This window comes from Mesocricetus auratus, unplaced genomic scaffold (genome assembly GCF_017639785.1).
Source record: "Mesocricetus auratus isolate SY011 unplaced genomic scaffold, BCM_Maur_2.0 Super-Scaffold_100014, whole genome shotgun sequence".
NCBI classification, from domain to species: Eukaryota; Metazoa; Chordata; class Mammalia; order Rodentia; family Cricetidae; genus Mesocricetus; species Mesocricetus auratus.
The window spans coordinates 33,903,602-33,928,859 of NW_024429197.1; the positions used below are offsets into that span (position 1 = coordinate 33,903,602).

Below are 25,258 nucleotides of genomic sequence, written 5' to 3' on the forward strand. Positions count from 1 at the left end.
AACAACAACAAAACCCACTTATTTTACATTGTTTTATTTTATGGCTCCAGATGTTTTACCTGCATGTTATGTCTGTTCACCATGTATGTCCAGAGAGACCAAAAGAGGGCATTGGAATTCCCACTCCCCCACCGCCCCATCCCCCCACCCCCAGGACTGGAGTTACAGTGAGTCTCCATGTGGGTGCTAGGAATTGAACCTGGAGCTGTCAATGTTCTTAACCAATGAACTACCTCTCCAAGTTAGTCTTTGCAAGCTAGTTGTTAGTAAAATACAGTACACATTAGATATTTCTGAGGTATCCAAACAGCTTAACTGACCTTATGGGTCCAGAAACCCCAGGTGAGAATCACAAACCTAACTCACTTTGGAGAACCTGGTCTCCACAGATGACTGATGGGGAAGACAGGGCTTCACAATCTGAAAACACAAGCAGGAGAGTTTGAGCGGTGAAAAACAGCCTCAGCCGTCAGACTTCTCATGCCGGTTCTGAAACACCGCTCCATCTGAGAGGAGTTATTTCAACCTCTCTGAACTTCTATAAAATTGAGATAAACATGATTGGCACTTTATAGGCTCCTCAGAGAACTAAATCAGAGTGTGTGGACAGCGCTTAACCTGGTACGAGGCCCACAGTTAATGCCCAATACATGTAAGCAGTTGTCAATATTAAGTCAGGCTTCAGTCCAGATCCCCATATGAACTGAGTGAGCTTGCACAAGCCGCTTACCCTCTCTGGGCGGAGGAACCAATGGTCAGCATTTGCTTCATTCTGTTTCTGGAAACGTGGAGGCATCATGGAAAGTGGCTCCTGGTAATGCAGATTATCTCTCCTTCCCTCTCAGAATAATATCTGTGCTTTCACACCCCACACATTAATCACTTGATGTTTCTCGAATTTTACCGTGATGTGACATCTAATTTGTGAAGCCTTGTTTTATCTTCTCTAATATCTCCTGACACCCAGCCCGTGAGTCTAAGTGATTGAAACCACTCAGATTCTGAAACCACTCCCCTATCCAGTGGGGGAGGGGAGACCGAATACACTAAGCAGATGGTATTGGATTGTGTGGCCTTAAGATTGTATTAACTAGGTTCTAGGAATATAAAGGTTTTCATATTTGAACTTCTTCACAGTTTTCAAGGCACTCCGAAGTGGTTTCTTTCGATGCTGTTTTGGTTTTTTTCACTTGGAAAGTTCAGTCTGTAAACTGAATTTGTAGGTGTTACTCACTATCGGGGTGGGCCTGGCTGACCGCCCACCCTCTGTTTCTCAGTCAGAATACTGTATTCTCCGCTCACCCTCCTTAAACCCAGTGACATGACTTAAAGGATTAAAAAGTCTGTTTCTTTGTGGGAAAATGCCCTTAAAAACAAAATGATGCTGCGGTGTGGTTTCAGAACTATCCCAATTCCTAAGACCTCTGGGAAAACCCTTGTCTTTTTCTCTTTACATATTTTATTTACACTAAAGTGGTGTAGACACGATGGAACTAATTTGGCAGTTCCTCAAAAAGTTAAGCATCTGATAATATGATCAAGCAACCCTACCCTTAAATATATAGATCCAAGAGAACTGAAAAACATGAGGACACCCTTTGGATTCATAACAGCCCAAAATGGAAATAACCTGAAGAGCCATTAAATAAGAAGTATATAAACTAAACATGCTATATCCATACAATGGATTATTATCCGGCAATAAAAATAAATGAAGTGCTTACTGATATATGCTACAATACAGATGGGACTTTAAACATTAAGTGAAAGAAGCCAGCTACAAAGGGCCACGTAGCATACTGCTGATTTATGTGAGACAGCCAGTATAAACAAGTCTATGGGAGAAATAAGTCATTAGTGGTTGTTAAGATCTGGGAGAGGTACACAGGAATGGGGAATGATTAGTAAAGATCAATTTCTCTTCCCAGAGATAAATTCTACAGTTGGTTATGGTAATAATTGTCTAATCCTGTGACTACAGCAAAGATCCCTCGAAGTTTCTTCTTGCCCTCTCCCCTCCCCTATTACTCCCCTCCCCAATGAATTGTGAGCCTTAACAGGCTCCATCACGTGGTGTTGTAAATTATATCTCAACAAAGCTGGTTTGCTTTGGATTTTTGTTTGTTTGTTTGTTTTGGTTTTGGTTTTTTGAGACAGGGTTTCCTGGAACTCACAGAGATTCACCTGCCTCTGTCTCCTGAGTGCTGGGATTAAAAGCTTGCACCACCACGGCCCGGCCAAAGCTGTTTCTTAAATATCATTATAACACGAGAAAACCCCTCACACAAAACCAGGAGGGTTTTCAGTTTGTTCCTTTTTAGGGGTATTTGAGAATATCTGAAGGCCCAGGCGGGAACAAGCAGGTGACTTGCAGTCTCGGTTTCGTCGTGGGGTGATACACAAGAAGAAGCACCCGCTGGCCATACCACAAGACTTTCCTCTATGGGCGCCACATGCAGAGGACTGAACAGGAGGCTGACCTCACTGCATTCCCCAGGCTCTCAATCAGAAGCCTAGAAGCACCTGTGCCGTCTTTTCCATGTCCTTCTTCCTTGTGTTCCCATGGCCCTAGGTTCGGCTCTCAATTGCCTCATGTTCCCCAACTCTCCAAGCCAGAGATCTCTCTCCAAAACCTGAGTTAGATTAGAATAATCTAATCCTCTCTTCAAAACTTTTCACAGCTATACTAATCTCAAAGACCTCTGAGAAAGCCTAACCTCCCTGTCGGCTGGAAAGGAACTTTGGATTTGTGAAACACTGTGGCCACTACAAAACACTGTGGAAATTCCTCCCCCAAATGTGGAGTTACTACTATAGAACTCTGCAAGAGCACCATTGGTGGCTGGATGAAAATTTCCATAATGAAAAGAAAGCAAATGACAAAGAAAAAACTCCCTTTGTTCTATTGGTCCTCTAAAATAATCCCCAAGGTCCCCAGCTGTCTGTCATTTTCAGGCCCTTTTCTCAGTCTGGCATTAACCCTGTTTTTCAGCCTCATCTCTGGCCTGATCTCTTCCACACATTCCTCCCCAGCTTCCACTAAATACATTTCCAATTTCCATGACTTGGAACCTGTGGTTCCCGCCCCTCTTCCCTAGGACACAGTTTCATGCCCATCACCTCCATCACTCCCCGCTGTGTTTATATAGGACCTCCTTTAAGGCTCCCATGTCATTATTAACCAAAGCTGTTTTCCCTTCACCAACCTAGGAATTCCTTTTGGGTAACCTACGGCACCTTGCCCATAGTAGGTATTCCAGGAACACCATAGAAAACAAGACTTGAAAGGCACGTGCAAACACAGACTTGATCAAATCCCTCTCTAGAAATTATACAGATTTACTCTGCAAACTAATGGGGGGGCAGATATAACAACAACATCAATGAGAATGGCTTCGTTCAGTGTAATTGTGTATTATACACTTTAGGGATACATAACACAGGAACCACGCATACTGCTTATTATGACAAGGCACTTATGCTGATTTGCATTTCTCTGCAAAACTCTCCAGGCATATAATTTTGATAATTTGTGACAAACCTCAAAAACACACCATCAATACCCTGATTACAATATGTACTTTGAAAGCACCCAGAAATCAACTGTGTCTTTCAAAGACTTGCCCGTGGGCACCGCTCTTACCCACTCTGTTTGGCATTTTTACTTTTGGGAATTTTGCTGCAGATCATAATTTATAAATTTACCTGGACCTAAGCAAAGAATAGTACCAAGCAAGGCCTCTCTTGCTTTTGAGTGTTTGCGCGTCCAGTCAATGTATCTTCAGAAAATTATTTAGTCCCAGACTCTGCTTCATCCTGTCAGAAGATGAGAATAATTTCTACCCCAAGAGTTGTTCAGTGGCATTTAGAGAAGCCCAATCTTTGAAAAGGCTGAGTTCCTTTTCTCTTCTCCTGGGATACATTCTAACAGGCGGTGCCTGTTAGAGCTCCATCCTGTCAGCAGTGAGCTGAGTTAAGATGCACCTTCTAGAACAAGTACTAGTCGGAAGAAAAGGACACTCTCAAAAACTGCCCAGTCCTCTAAACTCGCCCCATGAGCCTCTGGCCTCACACATGATGTGGACTAAAAGTGAAACCTGTTTGTCTCGTTCCCCTTTTGACTGACATTCACAAGGGAAATAACAGGAGACTCTCAGAGCTGTACCACATGAAAGGTATCCAATTTCAAACACACAAATATCAGAAAGCCTAGACCTTGTTTCTCCTCCTGCTCTTTCTCAACCCCTCAGCAATTACTAGCCAGTCCAGGCCTCAGGTGAGCGGGGCATTGTGCTCCTATGTCCACATTGTCCCATTTCTTACAGATGAGAAAAGAGGCCTCAGTGGGGGTTAGACCACGTAGTATAACTAACGGAGCTCTCGTTGCTAGAGACAGAGCATGCGCGCAGCCAGCCTCTGGTTGACAGCTCCCTTCTCAGGCCCTCCACCATTCACTCATCTCTTCAGAAAGACCTGCTTTTCTGACCGAGATTAAAAATATGATGATAGCCGGGCGGTGGTGGCGCACGCCTTTAATCCCAGCACTCGGGAGGCCTGGCTAGACCGACAGCCTCCAAAACAATACAGAGAAACCCTGTCTCGTAAAAACCAAAAAAAAAAGATGATAACCTGGGTACTGTTGACATCATGATTCTGAAGATTCCGTGAATCTAGGAAATGAAGAACTGTTCCGATGTTTATTATTATGGCCATAGAGAGGCTGAGCCCACCTTAAAATGATACACAGCTGAGAGGTACAACTGCCAACTCCACTGTCAAGTGTGTTCTCTAAGGTTCCCGTGCCCTGTGTGGGGCCCTGTAGAACAGGCCGCCTATATTTGGACTTTAATGAAATTGAAGCAAACTAAACTAAACTAAACTAAAGGAGCACGTCTTCCTTGGACTGCACTGAAGAGCGGGCGGTGAAGCCGCACAGTGTGGTGACCAGCAGGTACGGCTCTGGCCTGCAGCCTCCCCAGCTTAGCATCACTGTCTAACCCACCTGATTGGTCGGGATAAGTAAAGGTACCCCTTCCTTAACAAACAAAGAGCACCCCAAACAAACAAGAACCCTAGTCATTTCCAAAGACTAGGTAGGGTTCAACTGATGGGCAAAGGAATTAAGACTGGGCTGGTTTAACCCACAGAAACAGTTGACCTGAACAAGGGGGAGCTCTTGGACTCCAGATTGATGGCTGTGTGGAAAGCATGGGACTGACCCAGACCCCCTGAATGTGGGTGTCAGTGAGGAGGCCTAGGTAATCTATGAGGCCTTGGGTGGTATTTATTCCTGGTGTACAAATAGACTTTGCTGTCCATCCCACAATGAGGGATGCTTTCTCAGCCTGGACTCTTGAAGGAGGGCCTAGACCCTACCCTGGATGACATGGCAGACTCTGGAGATCCACCATGGAGGGCCTCACCCTCCCTGGGGATCAGAGTAGAGATTGGGTGGGGGACTGGGGGGCCTAGTGGGGAGGGATGGGGAGGAGGGGAGGGAGAGGGAGCTGGGATTGACATGTGAAACAAACTTGTTTCTAACTTAAATTAAAACAAAAACAAAGACTAGGGTTCTTGGATTCCCCAGTCAGCTTCCTCTGCACTGCCACAGGACAAAAAAAGAAGACCTAAAACGGGTCATTTGCCCAAATTCTCTCCGCCCTTCCTAAGACAGTTTGTGTTGTTTTCCTCAGATGTTAGGACCATCTCTCTTCCAAAGGGAGAGAGTATCAGCCACCAAAGGTGACCCAGGCACCTGCCCTCTGCCCTTCCCAGACAGGTCAGAAACTTGCCACTGTTTCTTCAGCTAATGGGAACCATTCACGTCCACTCTGCCAGCTTCTCTTCCTCAGACGTTTCCAACTTTAATAGGTTTCAGGAAACTTTGCAAAAACAAGAAAAAAGAAGGCCTTTGTCACAGAACCCTAGGGGGATGAGGAAAGCGGAAGAACTGAAAACACTATCATTACTAATGCAGGTCATGGCAACAGGCTTCCTTCTGACGGCAAGCACACACTTTAACTCTGCACACCTCCGCTTCAGGACACAGGCCACAGCCTGTCATTGCTTTGCTGAGTTTACAAAGGAGGAAGCTGGAGCCTAGAGAGGTCAAATGACATTTGTCCAGATCACACCTATGGGTGTTAGCTTTATGTCCCCTTGCAGTCCCAATCCCGGTGACTCCACAACCTGTTTTTTCCCCAGCCTTTGTCAAGTTAACTTTGATCTGTTTAAGCCTTCACTTAGCAATCCCATGTATGCCTGTTTTACCTTTCACCCACACACAAAATTCACGCCTCAGAAAAGATAGATGGATGGCCAACAACAAAACCAGAAACACAGCCTAACAATGCAGAAAGTGCTGGAACATTCAGTGCAGGCACAAAAAAGCCCACTACATAATTCAATCGCCCTTAAGACATCAAGCGTTACACAATATAGTGATTCTAAAACAGGCCTGATAAAAATCAGCCAAGGATTTTATAAAAATACAGAATCCCAGGGCCTGCCCAAAGCCCCTGGGGAAACTTAGAATTTATATTTCGTACCAGATGGTTCTCTCATCAGGTGAGTTTATTAAACAGGGATGCAATAGGCACTACCCACATTAAAGATTACTCCTCAAATACTGTATAGAACTGAACTGACACACGAGGCAGGGCTTCTCCAAAAATATTACTACCCACACAAGGAAGAGGTCCCTGACTACTGTGTCATCGGCATCATGCTGTCACCAACTGGACTTTGCCAGCCCAGACAACTGCAGAGGAAGGAGCAAAGAATCTCAAATTGACAGGCACACAAAGGGCTGAAGACGGAAGGGCCACCAACTCCAGGTCTCCCACCCAAGCAGCTACACCCCCAAGGTATCTCTTAAGAAGACTTTCAGAAAAAAAGAAAGAGAAAGGAAACGAGTAGGGTGAATGGAGCCCCAAGTTTGGACAATAAGGACACAGAGGTTTTCCACCATCCTAGAAAAGCCAAGCTAGACCACCTTTCTGCTTGCTACAAGGCATGCAGGATAGCTGGCTGGATGGCTCCACAGCAGATTTTGAAAATTTGTTCCTATATTCGGTGGCTCGATGGTAAATTAAGTGATCACAACCAAGACTGCTTCACTGAATTATTTAAAACCCAGTAAACACAATAACTGAGCAACAAGAACTCGAAATGCCATGTGCTAGGCTTGTTTGTTTGCTTTTGATTACTATGAATTTCAGAGAGCAGGTCAAAGTATATATTCGGCCAAGAGGTGGGGAACTTTCCAGTTAATGCTAACTTAGGCCAATTGTCTTCATTATATTTTGGTCAAATCTGAGGGTCTCCAGCATATCTGCCAGCATAGTCACAAAATTGTGAAGAGCTAGGAGTTCAAGATGGCTTAGTCTCTCTCCTTTGTTGCCATGATAAAGAAATCTATGTCCAGAAAGCTCAAGTGAATTTGCCCAAACCACATGGTAACAGGTTAATAAAGATTGGAACTCACACCCCTGGGCTCCTTAATTTTTGTAATAGTTCCTAGAAAAATGCAGAAATGTGTTCTTCTCTGTGAGATTTGGGTCTTAGAGTATTTGATGGTGGCCTGGGACTTCAGCCATAATGCCACTCAACAAGCCATTTTGTAGGGGATAATACTTAAAGCTCATAGATAAATCAGTGTGTCCACAAACACATAACTAGATTTTGGATCAGCCACCACCTAAGAAACTTTGGTTTCTGCATGTAAGAGTTCCATTGTGCTCTCCATACCCCACCGGCCCTCTCATCATCAAATAGTACAATATTGATGAATAGCAGATGAGTAGTAACAATGACACTATGTATACCAGGTATGGAACCATCTCTATGGCTCTTATCACAACTATTGCAAATCAAAACTCAACATTTTGGAAGAGCCAGATTGAATGAGTGGTGTGGTTGTTAGCCACCTCCATTCTGTACTGCTGACAGAAAAGTTAGAAATCATTTATCCTCTGCTTTGGTCCAAATGGATACCAGGGGAAGGTGAAGAGGTAGGTGAAGAGGCAGTCGGCTCTACAGCTGAGCTAGAAGATTTCAAGTGAGGTATGAACTTCAGGGGACTCCAGTTGGGATAACTGAGAATCGGTGAAGAACTAAAGCCCACTTCCTTGAGAATCTATTCTTGCTACATTGAGAGGAACCTTTTCTGGTTTATAACAAGGAGATGGCTTTGTAGGCAGTACAGTGAAAAGCGTAGCCATTGATTTATGCACACACACACATTTGTGTGTGGGGGGGACCAATATATATATAGGTTTTTTGAGACAGGGTCTCTCTGTACTTCTTTGGAGGTTGTCCTGGAACTTACTCTGTAGACCAGGCTGGCCTCGAACTCACACAGATCCACCTACCTCTGCCTCCCGAGTGCTGGGATTAAAGGCATGACTCACCAATGCCTGGACCTTTATTTATTTATTTATTGGGTTTTTTTATTTATATTTTTAAAATTTATTTATATTTTTTAAAAAGACTAACAACATAAACAATAGGAAATCTCTGTGACTCTCATGGAACTCCACACACCAGAACTAATGTGGAGGAGAAAAAAGGTGATAAGGGGCACTTAATTGAAACAATAACAAAAAGCGTTTCGGGAAATCTACCATGCAAAGATTGGCAATTGTATTTAAAAGCAATCAATGAACAAAGGTGCTGTTGATGGGCAGTGAGCTCTCAGCAGGGTTCTCTGACTTCACATTCTTTTGGCCTTCAAACAAGAGTGGATCTTTCGGTTTTCACCCAGAATTTAACATACTGAAAGGTATGTGAAGCAAGTTAAACTCCTTGCATATTTCCACTTACATAACAGGCACAAAGCACATCAGCTTTTAGTTTTTCCAGATACTAGGAGATGAAGCTTGGTCTATATTCCTATGGGAGAATAAACAGAAAACTGTCTCTCTTCCTAATATATTAGTACCCCATAATGCAGACCATATGATCAATAAACTGTAGAAAAATTAAATCATACTGACAGTCTTAGGCAAAAACTGAACCAAGTAGAAACATTTTTTTAGGACTGCAGTGTGTAGAATATTAAAATCACATGTTGTATTATTAAATCTTCTTTTGGAAACCAAACAGAGTTATGGTGCATAACCACCTCAAGATACATGTTAATCTTACAGATAGTTTTTCCAATTAAAGGTGTTAGAGGGTGTTTTAACCAGTAATACTGTAATATAGCTTGTGCTTATGCTTAGGTTTGACAACTGGTTTAGAATTTTCACTCTGGAGAGACACTGGCTGCAAATAAGGAGCTGAAATGCATGCAAATGCACCACACCCCTTAATTCCACCCTGAATACCCAGGAAACATCTTGGGGTGTCATTGTCCCTGCTTACGCTAAAGTTGACAGGCATTGCTCTCTGCACATTGCTCAACACTGCTTTCTTTATAAGAATGCAACATCTTTGAGAGTATCACCCCCACCCCCACCCCGTCATTGGAACGTCTAGAAGTGAGAGCAACAAGTGTAAAGGCTGTGGGGGGAATCCTGCTCTCCTAATGATAAAGCAGGAGGCAGGGGCTTGCCTGCACAGGCAGCAGAGAAAGCGCTGATCCCGCCCACTAAGGGAGGCCTCAGACAAAATTGGCCCACACAGCTTTCCACCTTTTTAGTGCTCTCTCCATTGCTCCCCACCCCCACCCCAGGGCCTGAGAGGGTCCTTAAAAAAAAATTCAACAACTTGATTATAAGTCCTCATCTCGTTCACTCTGCATGACAATAAGCCTGCCGCCACCAGGAAGGTAGGCCCCCCAGTGACAACTCCTCTACATAGCATCTAATGTTGAACCACTATGAACTGAACAGGGAATGGGATACACATGAACTACAAACGAGCTCCCTTCCCTTTCACCGACTGCAATCTTACTTCCAGCCGCCTCTACCTGATGGGGGCCAAGCTTCATTTTAAATTCCAAGAAACCCAACGGCTCACGAAATTCTCTGAGGGGAGTTGGGCAAGAAGAGGAGGCCACTGCCTAAGAGTCCTCAGCAGGCAGCAAACCCCAGGGCGGCACAATCTGCACGGACTAACTAATCCCTTTCCAAGGGCCTCCCTCCGTGCAGGAGTTCTCTTTGGTGGAACTGGTCGGGGAACACAGATGTTTCTTCAGTTAGCAGTGTTGGCAGAACAGCACCTGGACGGCATCCGAGTTCTTAATGCAGGAAGGGGCCTCACAGACCATCTACTTGAACCCACTCATTCAACTGAGGAGGAAACTGAGGCCAAGGGGGGCATTTAGGTGGCACACCCATCTAGAGGGCAGAGGGGCAAGGTTCTGGTTTACATCGAAATTCGCTTAAAAGAAAAAAAGTCCTATTTTTTTTTAACTTCAACCTTGAAACGACGGTGGATTCACGTCAATAGCTTCTCTCTGCCCCTAGCCTGGTTCAGTAGCCCCCCCCCACTCCTTTGACTCCCACCATCCCTTCCAGCTGGAGCTTAACATTTGTTCTGCAAAAACAGACACACGCTAGCGCCTCAACTTTGAAGGAGAGCAGCTCAACTGTAGTACACCCGCAAGCAAGACCGTGGCTGGCTTTCCTTCAGTGACCTAGGTGAACTCCTAAACGAATCAGGGAGTGAGCTGGTTTAAAACTGAAGCCCGCGAAGCTGCCTACTACCTGGCACACAGTAGGCGTTCAACAAGTGATGCGCTCCTCGGTGCCCAAGACCCAGTTGGGAAGAGCCCAATCCCACTCCCTGGGGCTTTCAGCGTAGTGGGCAACGAGTGACAACGCCAGCTTGCGCGACTAGCCCTGCAAGGCAGCACGACGGAAGGGGTGGATGTTTACATGCAGCCGGGACCAGCAGCGCCACTGCCGTGGAAGCCCAGCTCGCCCAGAGACCTAGATGGGACTCGCACAGACTCGGATCCAAGGAGGAGAGCCACAGGCTACCTCCAGATCCTGGAGGTCGAGCCCACACCTCCCAAGGGGCCTCGACCTCCGCTCCCAACTGGAGATTACCCCTAAAGAGCTAGTTCCAGTTGCCGCGAATACACAAGCACGCCTCAACTGGTATTCGCAGGCCTGGGACTGAGGGTCCGGGAGGGCGGGGAGCTCGCGGCTAGCACGGCGCCCGGAGGGTGGCTGCGGGGCCTCGGGGGCTGACAGCGCGGCAGGACCCGGGGCCCGGAGGGGGTGGGGGTGACCCGTGGGGCTGCACTCACCCATGAAGAGGCAGAAGAGGTCTAGGCAGATGAGCAACACTCGCTTGCTGCCGCCCTTCCTCGGGTTGTTGTTGAGCGCGGGGCTGCCGCCGTTCTTACTCTCCGGAACGATCGCCTTGTCGTACTTGTAGTTTTGCATGGCGCTGGCAGCGGAGAGCCTCTCGGGACGCTGCGGGCCGCCGCTGCTCAGGAGCGGGTCTGCGAGTTCGGGATGCGGCGACGAGAGTGAAGCCCAGACGAGTAGTTCCAACTGCAGGCGCGGATAGGTTTCCCCTCTGGGCGCCTCTGCTTTCCTCTCAACCCCAAACTGCTCGCTAGTCCAAGGGGAAGAGAGCCAAATCCCGAGCAGGAACTTTTGCAGAGCTGTGCTGCCCGGGACGCGCACGGCTGGCGTGCGTCTGCGTGCTGAAGTTTGCAAGTGGGCAGCGTCGGCGTCCCGCCACCGTCCTCCGCAGCTACTTAATGAATGGAGCAGCACGGAGCCCTGCAACTCCGCCGCGTCCTGTCCTGCAGCTCTCGGCAGTGCCTGCCCAACTCCAACTCTGCCTCCTCCTCCTCCTGCTCCTGCTCCTCCTCCTCCTGCTGCTGCTGCCGCCCGGGCTGCCGCTGTGATCGCTCGGTTTGTTTTCTGAGCTTATATTTCACGAGCTCTTTTAAAAGCGAGGGGGGAGGAGAAGGACCTCCTTACTTGGCTCCGACGAGATTCTGAAAGCACAGCCCCTTCCTTAAGCTGCCTAAAACGTAGGATAATTAAGGCCACATTTCCCCCACCCCCTTTCAAGAAAAAAAGAAAAAGTTGCTCTCAAACCAAAGAATCCGGGAGCCCCTAGCGTTCAGAAACTCCAGAGTGTCACAAAAGGAAAATGCATATAAATAAAAAGAAACCTTTTCTTGCTGGCCTTGGATTGAGTGGGGGGCGCAGAAGGGGGGTCTGTAATATCAAAATGCATTTTTTATTTATTTACAAATTTCAGCCTTGAATGGGATTATCCTAAAAATACAGTTTTTAAGGAAACCTGGGTTTGTTGTTTGGTTTTAACACTCAGCGCTGGATAGTTGTTCTAGGTTCAGAAGATAATATGGTGTAAGAGACTCCGGAGCCAGACCCCCTGTTCTAGAATCCTGGCTATGTCTCTGTGTCTCAGTTTCCCCACGAGTAAACTGCAGACATTGTGTTTCTCCTCAAGCAGTCACGGTGGGGATATAATTGACTAAACTTCTAAAATAGCACGTGTACATCAGAGGAACTCCATAAATGGAGCCGATACTTCTATTCCTGAATGTGGGCACCAAGGCCAAGCCCACCCACAACTTTGCTAGCCCAGCTGGCCCTCAGTGTACCTGTGCCATCTTAGGGAACTCCGGAGCAGCAAGAGCATTCTTGGCCTTGACTTCCAAGGAATCTAATGTTTTTCCTTGGATGTTGTCATAATGTTTATTATTTTTATGTGAGTTATTTCTTTCTTCAAGACAGAGAATGAACACTTGTAGGGCCAGGGCCATCCCTTATATCTTCCATAGCACATAGTGTATGAATGTACAATTCTTTCAAGGGTCTTTATTCAGAGATGGAAACGGTTCTAGCCTTTGTTTTTATCTTTTGTTTATGTTGTTGTGGTGGTTTTTTTTGGGGGGGGGAAGGCAGGGTCTCTCTACATAGCCTTAGGTTATCCTGGAACTCACTATGTAAACCTGACTGGCCTCGAAACCACTGTGTTTTCCTCCTGAGAGCTGGGATTAAAGGTAACCTTGTGCAGTTGGTTCTAGCATTTTGAAAAGGTTTATTTATTCTGTATGTATTAGTGTTTTCCCTGCTTGTATGTCTGTCCACCGTGTGCATGCAGCGCCCATGGAGGCCATCAGGGGTGTCAGATCTCCTAGAACTGGAGCTACAGGTGATTGTGAACCACTGTGGGTACTGAGGATCCAACCTGGGTCCTTTGCAAGAACACTAATTACTCTTAATCACTGAGTCATCTCTGCAGCTCTGGGCTCTAGCTTTTGGGCACATAGTACAAATCACTGGCTGACCACATTATTGGACCATTCCAACCCTATATCCCACCTGCAACCGTCTTGATATTCCTTCCAACTGTACCCCGCTGCTATCCTACACTGTAGGTCTTCCTCCCTAGCTAGCAAACTGTTTCTGTTCTGTGCACCCTGACCTTTCACCTCTCTGGGCCCTGGCTTGATTTTTGCACCGAATTAATTTCACCATCAATATTTTGTTTAAGCTGCTCTTGTAACACTCACCTCAGTATAATTTGATCTGAGTTAGCACAAAATAGTTGTTTGTATAAATTATTATCCTCACTGAGTGTCTTTAGTGTTCAAGGTTTGAGGTATGCTGAATTAGGCTCAGACTGGGGCTGATTAACGATGAGACTGGCAAGGAAAGGCAAAACCCTGTCTTCTGAAAGCAAGATGTGCCAAAGAAGCTTGGGAGAGACATGTCAGCTGCTAATCCCCATTCAAAGCAGAGCAGGTAAAAGCCCCTGGCATCTAAGGAAAGTTCCCTTAACTCCCCGGTCAGGAGAAGCAGCATGGTCTCTTACCTGTTAAAACAGCAGTAGTGATGTGAAGCTCATGCCATGATTAATAGCATTCTGAAAGGAATTCTGGGTACCAGCGTCTTTTCCCTGCCCACCCAACCCTCTTCCATCACAGCCGTAGCCCTCCATGAAACTCAGAGACCAAACTTGAGAATTCCAATCGAAAAGAAAGGCAGCTTTTGCTAGCATTCTGCAGCCTTCTCTAACTTTTACCCCAAATGCTTGGGCCCCCAAATCATCCTGGGTCTCCATTTCCCAGTCTATCTGATTTCACATTTCACAAGGGGCTATAATATGCTTCTCCGACGCCTGAACCCCAAGGCCTATCTTGGAGAACTGAAGAAGCAGTGATGAAAGGCACTGCTCAAGTAATAGCTCAGTGAAGTTCAGATATCCCACTCTGGACTCCCAACCTCCTCATCCGGAAGATGAGCTGCATTAAGAGGAAATGCCTTTTAAAAGTTGAACTCCTCTGTCCAGTGGCATGATCACTAAGCCATCATTGCTGTTTTCACAAATTACTAAGATTGTTAACTTTTGCCCATACTAGTTTTGGTTCAAGGAACCTATGTTATGTTTTGAGGTCCTCTGGCTTAAACTCAATTACTTATTAGGAAAGATAAAAATCTGTTACCCCAAAAACAGATTTAAAAAGATGATAAATGGATGTTTAAATAAAAGCTTTCTATTTCCATTTACAGGGCTTTGTAGGCCATTACTTTGACTAACTAAAAGATCATGGTGTTAATTGATGCGTGTAGTTCTATGCAAACAAGATTATATTTGGATAGCTCTCGAGGGAACAGAATATTTGAAATACTCGTTAAGATTGACTTGAGCAAGTCATAAAATATAGTGTCAATCTGATTCTTTAGGTAATCAGATACAAATCTGCTTCATTGGATATATAAATCTGAAGCCCTCTTGACTTTTCTTTTTTTCTTATTCTATCCCCCTCCCCATCCTCCCTCTCCACAGCTTCAAACCTGACAGTTGAACCATCTAGCCGGCAAATAAAACGCAGTGAAGCCAACTTGATGATAGTTTACAATGGTGTCATTTCAAAGTCATTAAGTAATTAAAATTCCTGGTAAACATAGCTTACCCAAACTCACACATTAAAATGACAGCCAGTTCACTAACATGGCTGGGTAAAAGCTATCACATCAGCAGGGATAAATGCCTTTTTAAGAGTAACTTACTACATGTGGCAACAACAGCACGTCATTCTTAAACAACCTCCCTCCCAAGACATTTAATAGCCTTCATTTCTAGGATCTCTCCTTACCTCATAACTTTCTCTCTGTCTCTGTCTCTCTCCCTTTTAACCCCTAGTATCTACTTAATCATTTTTAACCTTGACATCCAGTTAACCATTTTTATTTTTATTTTTTTGATAAACAGGTGCGAATTGGCTCTGAAAATATTTGAGGGAGAAGTGGCAGAGTCCCTTTACAGAAACTTGTGGATGACAAAAGTCTGAGCCCTGTGCTTTTAAGTTGTGGAAATTAAGAAGCCAATGTAGCTGGAAAGTGCCCATCTACCCAGGTTCCTCAAAACTGGTACACTCCACCTGTGATTCATCTAATCAAAGCAGGCTGGCTTGCTACTGTGAACACTGCATTCGATAGCTTGAGTAACTCCACACTTACCTCCTTAGTCAAGGCAGGACGGAGCGGGAATGTAGGTCAGAAGATCTGGGCTCTGCTGTTTGACCTGAGACAAACTGAGGAACCAGTCCCATCTTCACTCTTCTCAAAACTTTTAAATGAGGCTGGTATTTTCTTCTGTGGATGACTTGAGTTTTAAAAACGAAAGAGCATCTGAAATCACCTGGTATAATGGGCAGGTGAATGTTAGGAAGCCTTGAATTTGGTCCCCAGCACTGCAAAAATTAAAATAAACAATGTATTAAGTGAATACTATTTCTAGAACACACACAACTTTAGTGTTCTTAGTCACATTTTATTGATGAGAAAATCTAGGCAAGGCAATTGACTGGATGGAACCAGTTTTCTTACTGATAAAGTGAAAGTGATTCTCACATTAGCTCCTGCAGTGCCAAGACAGCATGCTGTGTAATTTACAGAACAATTTCTCCCCTTTCCCTGGAACGCAGGACATATTGTTATGCTTGCTTCAGAAAGGCAGACACAGAATCCTGGAAAGATGAGAGCTTGGCTTAGGTTGGAGGTGAGGAGATTCCTGAAGCCCTGCTAGAAGCCAGATTTATTCATTTCTAAGTCAATATTGTCTTCATCCCACAAGGCCTTGTTCTGGAAGATGCTCAGAGGCTTCCATTTCCTCCCAGTGGTGCCCCAGAAGGCACTGCGAGCTCTCTTGCAGAGCTGACCTTGCTTTGTTTTTGTTATGAGACCAGGCTTTAATTGGTTTGTTGTTTCTTACAGGATGGTAAGATCACAATATCGTTTGACATCATGTCTTTGAAACAAGAGATTTGTGTTCATCATTTGTCAAGTGGGTTGTTGTTACAGAAAGAGAGCTGTAGGAATACCAAACAGGGTTGCTTGGAGGCAGCCTTGGAATCACGTCACCATTTTCCCCTCTCTACAGCTGGCACTCTTTTCTTTAGCTCAATGATAGAGCTGCAAAAAGTGAATATTACATTACTTCATGCAGTTAATATTGATGGGGCAAAACAAAAGTTCAGGGTGTGGGCCAGTTTGAGATACTGGAAATGAAGGTGCTGCAGGGCCTGCTTTAGACAAGGCAAAACCAGCCCTCTGCTCATACAAAAGGAGACTTATGCTGCCACCTTGTGACATTTCAGAAAAATGCTTCAACATGAGCTGATGAAGGCCTGGAATAAAATGATAAGCAGAGTAGGTAGATTTTGAAGATTGGATTACTGGTCATTTATTTGGTAACTATTTAGTGGATGTCTACTATGTATGCACCTAACACTTCCAGGAATGCCAGGAGCCATGCAACTTCTTTGAGGGACAAGATCTGAGAATCGCATGAACAAATTCTCCTTGTGGCAAGGTGCTGGAGAATCTGACCTATGTTGGCAAGGTTAATGGATGGTTTACTGCATAACTCTGGGCATGACCCCAGGAACATATGTGCCACCCACTCTCCTTGCTGTCTTTGTTCAAACCATACTGTTGGTTGCCTTTAGTTTCACTTTCTCAGTCATGGACAAAATGACAATTACAAAAGGAAAATTGTTTATGATTTATTAAAGCCACCGGAGATCAAAACAGCAAGGCAGCCATACTAGTTAGCTATAGAAGCTAGACAGTGGTGGTACCCACCTTTAATTCCAGGACTCAGGATTAAGAGGTAGACAGATCTCTGTTAGTTCAAGGTCACACTGACTACACGAAATTGATCCAGTCCTAAAAGAAACAGCGGACTTAAAGGTGAACTCAGCTCCAGGGATCACATGCCTTTAATCCCAGCACGAGGGAGGTGGAGACAGGAGTGATATGGCTGGCAGAGGAAGGAACATGATGAGGAGACAGGAATTCAGAGCCATTTTGCCTCTGAGGATTCGTGGAGACATGATTGCCATTTCAGCTGGGTAGAGGTAAGAGCTAAGTGGCTTGGCTGCCTTGCTTTTCTAACCTTTACCTTGAAGCTTGAGCACCATTATCAGTCTCTGGGACTTTCATTTTTTGTGTGTGTTACAAAAAACTTCCCCCTGATGACTCTCCCCTGGGTGAGCCAGAGGGGATGTTGTTAAAAATATTCAGTAGACCCGATTCTGCCCCCAAAGCCTTTGATGTTTCAAGTGTGACCATGAATTCAGGCTTTTAATAAGAACAAAATGTTACTTTTCCAGTGCACCTTGTGACTAGCTTGAAGGAGTCACAGTAGTTCATGATAATACTATAAATTTGCATAACTGCTCTTGAGGGAATGATGTTAACCACAAAAGTCTAGGAGAAATGCTAATAAATAGATGATATCAGGAGTTAATGGGAGCAGTCTAGGAACAGAGAATGGAGCAGAATCATAGAAACCCACAGTGCTCTTATTTCTAATAGCTGTGCCAATACTGCAGGAAGTTGAGAGGAAGGGGACTCGAGAACAAGGGTTAAGCAGTGTCAACTATTAAGAGTAAGTTTCCAAGTTAATGATGCTTATAGGATGACAGGAAAAAAAAACCAGGTATATACTCATAGGAGACAGAGTAGTACAGAATGACAAAAGAATTGATCCAGCCTTGACCGGTGACTGTAAGAACTTAGAGTTTACCAGAAGTAAATATTAACCACTAAAGACAAAACTCTCTGTCTTGCTTTGTGTGACGCAAATGTTGCCAACTGGGCACACTGTACTACCTGTAGGTGTGCCTAGTGAGAGAATTTCCTTTGTTGCTTGCAATACTGCTTATTCTTTTAACCTTAGAGCTATGAATCAAGCAGAAAATAGTTACTGGGGGGAAAGTTGGGGGACAGAAGGGGAATGAGGTAAAGGAACAAACTGGCTATTATTGTAACCATTATTAGAAACTTAAAGAAACAAATCTGATTGTAAAACTGTTCATGCAAACTACTGAAACAAGGCCCAAGTTATTCAGGGTCACTTGTTTGAAACAGGTGGCCATAGTTTTTTCACTGCGTGGACTTCACACATCTGTCCCAGGTTGATGAACCCATTTGGAATTAGGATTCCAACACAGGAATAAAGACTACACAAGCAAATGAACAAGCAAACTTCTACCCACATGGAGCCTCTAAGTATCCGGTTATTATATCCATCACCTCATCTTAAATTCTAAGCAACCACAGGAGTAAGTCTTTTCCATTTAAAGATGAGCGTCCTAAACACGGGAAGGTGAAGAAACTGGTTGCAGGTGACTGCCTGACCAGGGCTGAGTCCCAGACTTAAACCCAGGAAGAGAGGAGACGCTAAGATTTTAATCATTAATCAACACTGAATAAACTTTGCCCTCTGTCTAACTTGTAAGAAAAAGACAAATGTTTCTGAAGTGGCTGTTTATTTGTGTTTGTCTGAAAGGAAGTGATAGATGACTGTGTATGTGTCTATGTTCAATAAATTCACAAATATATATGTCCTGTATATACCCTCACTGCGTCTCTGTGTGCATAATTACTCGCTGTATCCATATATGTATTTATTTGCCACTTAATCATACATCAGGTTTTTCTGAGTACCCATGCTATGCCAGGATACCCATTAGGATTGGGGGATGACCAAGCTAGAACTCGGGATTGCTTCCTTCACAGCATTAGTTGTTTTCTTCAGAAAGACTATAATCACAGACACAAATCAAAGTATGTACTTTTCATTTTATATGATAAGGTCAGTCAGGACTAGAAGAGATTTATTATTCACCACAGGGGCCCCAGTGAATGGCCTCCAGCACATACAAATCATGGTTATAAACACAGCTGAAAGGATTTGTGACAACGTAAGTGCACAGAAATAAAAGTACCAGGTCTCCACCTCACATGCATCCTTGGCCATCTTTTCCTGCTTTTACGTTTTTGGTTGTAGAAAATGCACATGCACTATACTATACAAGTAATAGTTGTGAACCCTAAGGTCCATTTGCTGATCTTACACTATTAGCTTTTACACAAATACATGTTTGGCCATGAACTACATCCAAGTCAAACACCTCAATGGCTTCCCTAACCACCTCCCAGTTAATGACCCCTCATCAAAGTTAACCAGTCTTCAGAGTTGAATTGTTCATTGCTGAACTTCTTACAACCAGTATCCAGTATGCATGGTGCCTTGGGTTAAGTCCCCAGCATCCTTATGCTTCCGTATTCAATATGAAGTCTGAAAGGGCCATCCAAACTCTTTTGTGTATCTCTGTGTCTTTCTTTATCACTTACTGTATGTTACCCCACTTCCCGACACACCATAACTTAGTTGTTCTAAACTGTGTTGTTTCCATTTGTGATCTGTCATGGATAAAGCTGCCAATGAGCCTTCTCTTGCATGGGTCTTGCAGTGGGATATTGTCATTTTATTAGGCATACTTCACAGGATATCTATGTTTCCAGCTAGTAAATACTATTCAAAACTGTTTCAGAATAGCTACACCATCCTACGTTCTGACTGGTTGTCTTGATATTATCAAGCCTTTGGGGTTCAGCCATTCTGGTGGTTATACATAGGTATTTCACTGTACTTTTAATAGGCATTTCTTTAATGAGTACTGTATCATGTGCTCACTGGACATTTGTACATTGCTATGGAACAATGTTTGTACACTGTAAATGTGTATTGCTCTCATTGTTAATAAAAAGCTGATTGGCTGATAACTGAGCAGGAAGAGATTGGGCAAGACAGCCTGACACAGAAAGAGTGCTGGGAGGCATAATCAGAGGAGTCTCCAGCAGAATCAGGAAGAAGAAAGATGGTCATACCACACTGAGAAAAGGTACTGATTTATGTGGAAAAGCATAGATAAGAAATATGGGTTAATTTACATGTAAGAGTTAGCTAATGACAAGCCTGAGCTATTGACTGAGCATTTATAATCAATATCAATTCTCCACGTTGGTTATTTGGGAGTGGCTCCCAGTACAGGAAAATATCTACCTACAATATATATTACTAAGTGAGGTACATATTCAAGGTGTTTGTCCCTCCCTTAAATGTTTTTCAGGGATTATCTGTCTTCTTTATGGAGAATATATTTCCCCTATCTATAACTTATCTTTGTACTTTCTTGATTCTACACTTTAGAAGTCAGCAGAATTTTTCTGAACAGGGCCAAATTGTAGCTACTTTTAGGCTTTGCAAAGTATGTGATCTCCATGGCAACTAACCAACTTTGCCATTGTATTGCTACAGTAACTACAGAACCTTCCACTGAGTAATGTTGATGAGTGAACTTGGCTATGTTTCAATCAAATTTATTTATAGATACTAAAATTTGAACTTCATATACATCTCACATATTACAAAACTCCATCTTCTGAGTTCTCCACCTATATAAAAATAGAAAAGCTATTCTTACTTCACAAGCTGCTTGGTGGAATGTGGCAGGCTCGATCTGGCTGATAGTCCATAACTTGGCAAGCATCAGTGTATTTTATAAACATAAGCTCTTCATTTTAATGAATCCCAATTTATCCAACTCTTCATCACTAATTTTTCCTATGTAAGAAATTTCTGCCTATTGCAAGTGTTATGACTATATCCCCTTCATTTTATCCTACTAGTTGTATTTTATCCATTTTGTTGCTGTCCATAATCCCTCTGAGACTGAATTTTGAATGATAAGTGGATCAGAGGCCAGTACTTCTGTTTCTGTGCACTCAAGCGATTGGTCACCTTTTGCAACTATGACACGTATGCACTTTGGCTTTTTCTCTATGCTCCTACGTTAAATGAAATCTCAGAGAGTCATTGACTCAACAACTACTCATTTAACCTTGTTGTGCAACGTAGCTATATATGATTGTATGAGAAAAGGGCTAAGTGGAAAAAATTTCCCAGCTTACCAGAGTGTACATTTACCAATTTGATGTATGGTCAACAGAAAATAATTATTCTGGAAATTTAACCTAGTTTGTCATTGCAGTTCCACAGTAAATGTGAAACTAATCATGGCCTTGAATCATATTAATAATTATAGTCAGACTTTCTTTGGACCACCAGCTCCTAAAAAATGACATGGAGACTTCTTATTAATTATGAAAGTTTGGCCTTAGCTTAAGCTTGTTCCAAACTAGCTCTTAAAACTTAAATCAATCCATTTACATTAATATACATTCTACCTTTGTGGGTCATTACCTCTCCTCTGTACTGTATGTCTGACCAATCTCCCATATCTCACTGGCAAATTCTTCTTTTCTCAGATTCTTCCAAGTGTTCCTGTCTCTACCTGGAAATCCCACCTGCCCTCTCCTGCCTAGTTATTGGCCATTCAACTCTTTATTAAAGGAATCAGAAGGTGCCTTGACAGAGACACATCTTCACAGTGTACAAAAAGATTATCCCACAACAGATAATTGCTATGGTCACGCGAACATCTGTACCTTAGGTAACTCACTTGCTTCATACATGCACACACATGCACGCACGCGCGCGCGCGCACACACACACACACACACACACAGAGTTCTAACAGGCAATCTTTAATTTAGAAGGAAAAATATGAGTGTGAGAAATGTCTTAATAAAAGCAAAAGAAAACCTCATATTTTAAAAGACTCATTTACAAAACGTGCTTGAATGTTTTGCCTGCATGTATGTATATGCATCATGTGTGTGCCTGGTACCCTTGGAGGTCAGAAGAGTGTAGGCCGACTTTTCCTATCCTGCAGCTGCTCTCAAATAATCACTCAGAAACTTAATATAAATTATAAATGATTGGCTGATAGCACAGGCTTGTTACTACCTACCTCTTACATTTACATTAACCCATGTTTACTATCTATGCTTTGTCGCATGGCTCATGGCTTGTGACCTCATTTTCTACACATGCTCCTTCTTTAGCAGCTGCCTGGTGTCTCTTCTCTGACTCTGCCCTTCCTTATCCTATCATTATAATTTTGGCTTTTCCCACCTAACTTTATCCTTTTCAGCTATTGGCCAGTCAGCTTGTTCATTAAACTAATCATAGTGACATATACTCACACAGTGTACAGAAGGATTATTCTACAGCAGAAGAGAGCATCAAATTCCCTGAAATTAAAGTTATGGAAAAGTGTAAGCTGCTGTGTGGGTACTGAAAACTGAAACTACACCCTCTGCAAGAGCAGTGGATGCTCTTAGCTACTGAGCTATCTCTCCTGTCTAAACTTCATATCCTTTAATTGACTATAACAAACTGAAAAGAAACCTCTAAGAAAGGAAAGTTCAATGTTCTTAATAGCCAAAACCTGTGAAATTACCTTATTTGGAAAAGACAGGAGGCACGACTGATTCTGATGTAATTAGATTAAGAATTTTGTGATAAATTTATCCTGCATGACCAGGTGAGCCCTAAAGTCAATGACTGTGTTTTTACAGGAGACAGAGGAGGAGCTGGGTCTATAGCTCAGCAGAGAAAAACTGACCCAGGATGTACAAGACCCTGTGTTTGATCCCCAGGTATGAGGGGGGACAACAAAATGAAGACATAAGCACACAGAAACTCACAATAAGACAGAGGCAGAGATGGGAGTAGTGTGACCAGCAATGCAGACCCATTCCCAGAAGCTATTAAGAGATAAGCAACCAGGTCTTCCTAAAGACCCTTGAAGGAATCTAGGATATTTTGCCTCCAGAACAGCAAAGCCACACATTTCTCTTCAATGACTAAACATAATTATCTTCCCCAGACCACTCTTTTATTTCCTAAATCTTGTATGACAGAAAATGAAATGCAAGGGACACACTGAGGGGTGTGATGGCTATTCTTGGTTGTCAAGTTGACTCTATCTGAAATGAACTATAATCCAGAAATGGAGGGCACACTTTCGAACCAGACCTTGAGGCAAGCAGACAACATAACTTTGACCCAGAACGTGAGACTGGATGACACACACCTTTAAATCCACATCTTGAGCCTGGAAAGCACACCTTTCATCTGGGTCACACCTTCTGCTGGAAGGACAACAGAAGAAGGAAGGGGGTCTGTTCATTCTTCACCTGTTTGTCCTTGCCTTCTCAGAACATTCATTTTTCTCCATAAGTTCTGTGACTCTAGAGAACCCTGACTAATACAAGAGGCATCTGCCCTGGGTGTCTTTCCTTGACCATGTCTCTATTCACCAGGTCCACATTTCCCCAGTCTATGTTCTCCATAGAAGTTGGCCAACTCTGTATTTTTATTGGTTTTTTTCTTTATTATCTGTCTTCCTCCACTACACATTAAACTCTGTTAGGATAGAATTTTTCCTCCTAACTTATCTCTTTCTAATACCTAGTACTCAGTAAATGTTAAATAAATTAGAAGATAAACAAATGTATAAGTGAAAGCATGAAGGTCCCATGCCCCCATGCATAAAGACTACAGGGAGAGGCCATGATACTTTCCATACTGTCAAACCAGAGTCTTCACTTAAGGAAACCTGCTTCTTCACTGTTCATTAGATTAAAAAGAACAGCCATGAGCTAGGGAATTCATCTCACAGCATCCTATGGTTCAGAACAGCCCATTTCCCCTAGGCATTATGCTCTTGGTGTCTACACCAAGTTCCATAGCTTCCATTCCATGTTCTCTCTCTTTCTCTTTCTCTGCTCCCCTCTTCTCCTCTCCCTTGTCCTCTCTACATTCTTTTCTCCCTTTCTCCTCCTCAGACAATCTTCAGTGGCCCTTATCCCCCATCTCTAATGATTGGGAGATTTAATGGACTGTATCGGGGTTAACCTAGCATGAATAAAAGAAGCTGGACTGAGATAATATTTACATAGAAAAACAAGGAAATAAACTTCAGTAACATTTTTAAACATCTAATGCATGGTTGTTTTCGTATTTACTATCTCATCTCTTCATGCCATGATATCTGCCTACTCTGTGCCAGCCCTCTGTATTTTGAGTGTACCGTCTAATGGGTGCAGTGTATAATGACCCTATGAGATCTGTATTAGCTTATCTCTGCTTGGATATTATGAAACTCAACGAGGTTAAGTTGTGTTCTTAAGCTCATAAAGTATAGCCAAATGCAGCAACTGGAGGTTTAAAAATATATATATGTTACCTCTGTTTTATAATCAAAGGAGCCATAAAGAACATGTTTCAGTATCATGTGACTACCCAGTCTGAACCATGTATCAAGCTGGTTGTTTTCAAGCAAATCTCAAGTTCAGCAACTTCAGAACTATACCAAGGCTAACTGCATCAGAATTCAGTCTCCTATCCATAACCTCCAGAGCCTCGATCCATCAATGTCACAAACTTCCATTGATTATTTCTGTCCAATGAACCACAAAGCCCACCTCTAGCACCATCCTAAACTCAACCATCCTTCTCTCCTCATCCGCTGTAATAAACTCTTGACTTTCTTTCCTGTATCTGGACTAGTCCACAGCTCACTATCCAGGTAGAATGATGTTGAAATGGAAATTTTATTGTTTCATTTTCTTAATCTCTCCCAGTCCTCCTCTACATGGGACTAGAGAGATGACTCAGTGGTTAAGAACAAAGGTTGCTCTTCCAGGGTACCTAGGTTCAGTCCCCAGCACCCACATGGCAGCTCACAACTGTCTGTAACTCCAGGTCCAGGGGATCTGAAACCTCATGCAGACATACATGCAGACAAAACACCAATGCACATAAAATAAAAATAAATTTAAAAACTATGTTCCTTCCCAACTTGAGGCTTTTTATATTATTTTATTATGTTCCTTATTTTTCTGTTATCCAACTCTCCCTTTAAAAAAAGACTTATAGAAATGCATATACCACAAATATACCTGTTTGTGACATATAATTGATTGGCTTTGGTGTGTTTACAGAGAAGTATACCATACTATAGTCAATTTTAGATTTTTTTTATCTCCTCTAATTAATACTTGAGCTAACTGGCTGTCACTCCCTGTCTACCCTTCCAGTCTTTGGT

At 43.3% G+C, this 25,258-nt stretch overlaps 1 protein-coding gene across 1 annotated transcript in view; it reads right to left on the reverse strand.

Moving 5' to 3' along the window:
- The window catches only part of Plpp3 (phospholipid phosphatase 3), a 75,798-nt gene extending 63,962 nt beyond the window's left edge, over positions 1-11,836 (reverse strand). Inside the window, exon 1 of the mRNA XM_005072183.4 lies at positions 11,201-11,836. Coding sequence (XP_005072240.1) covers positions 11,201-11,339 — 139 coding nt within the window. The 5' untranslated portion in view covers positions 11,340-11,836. The remainder of the gene's footprint in view (positions 1-11,200) is intronic.
- Positions 11,837-25,258: the final 13,422 nt, after the last annotated feature.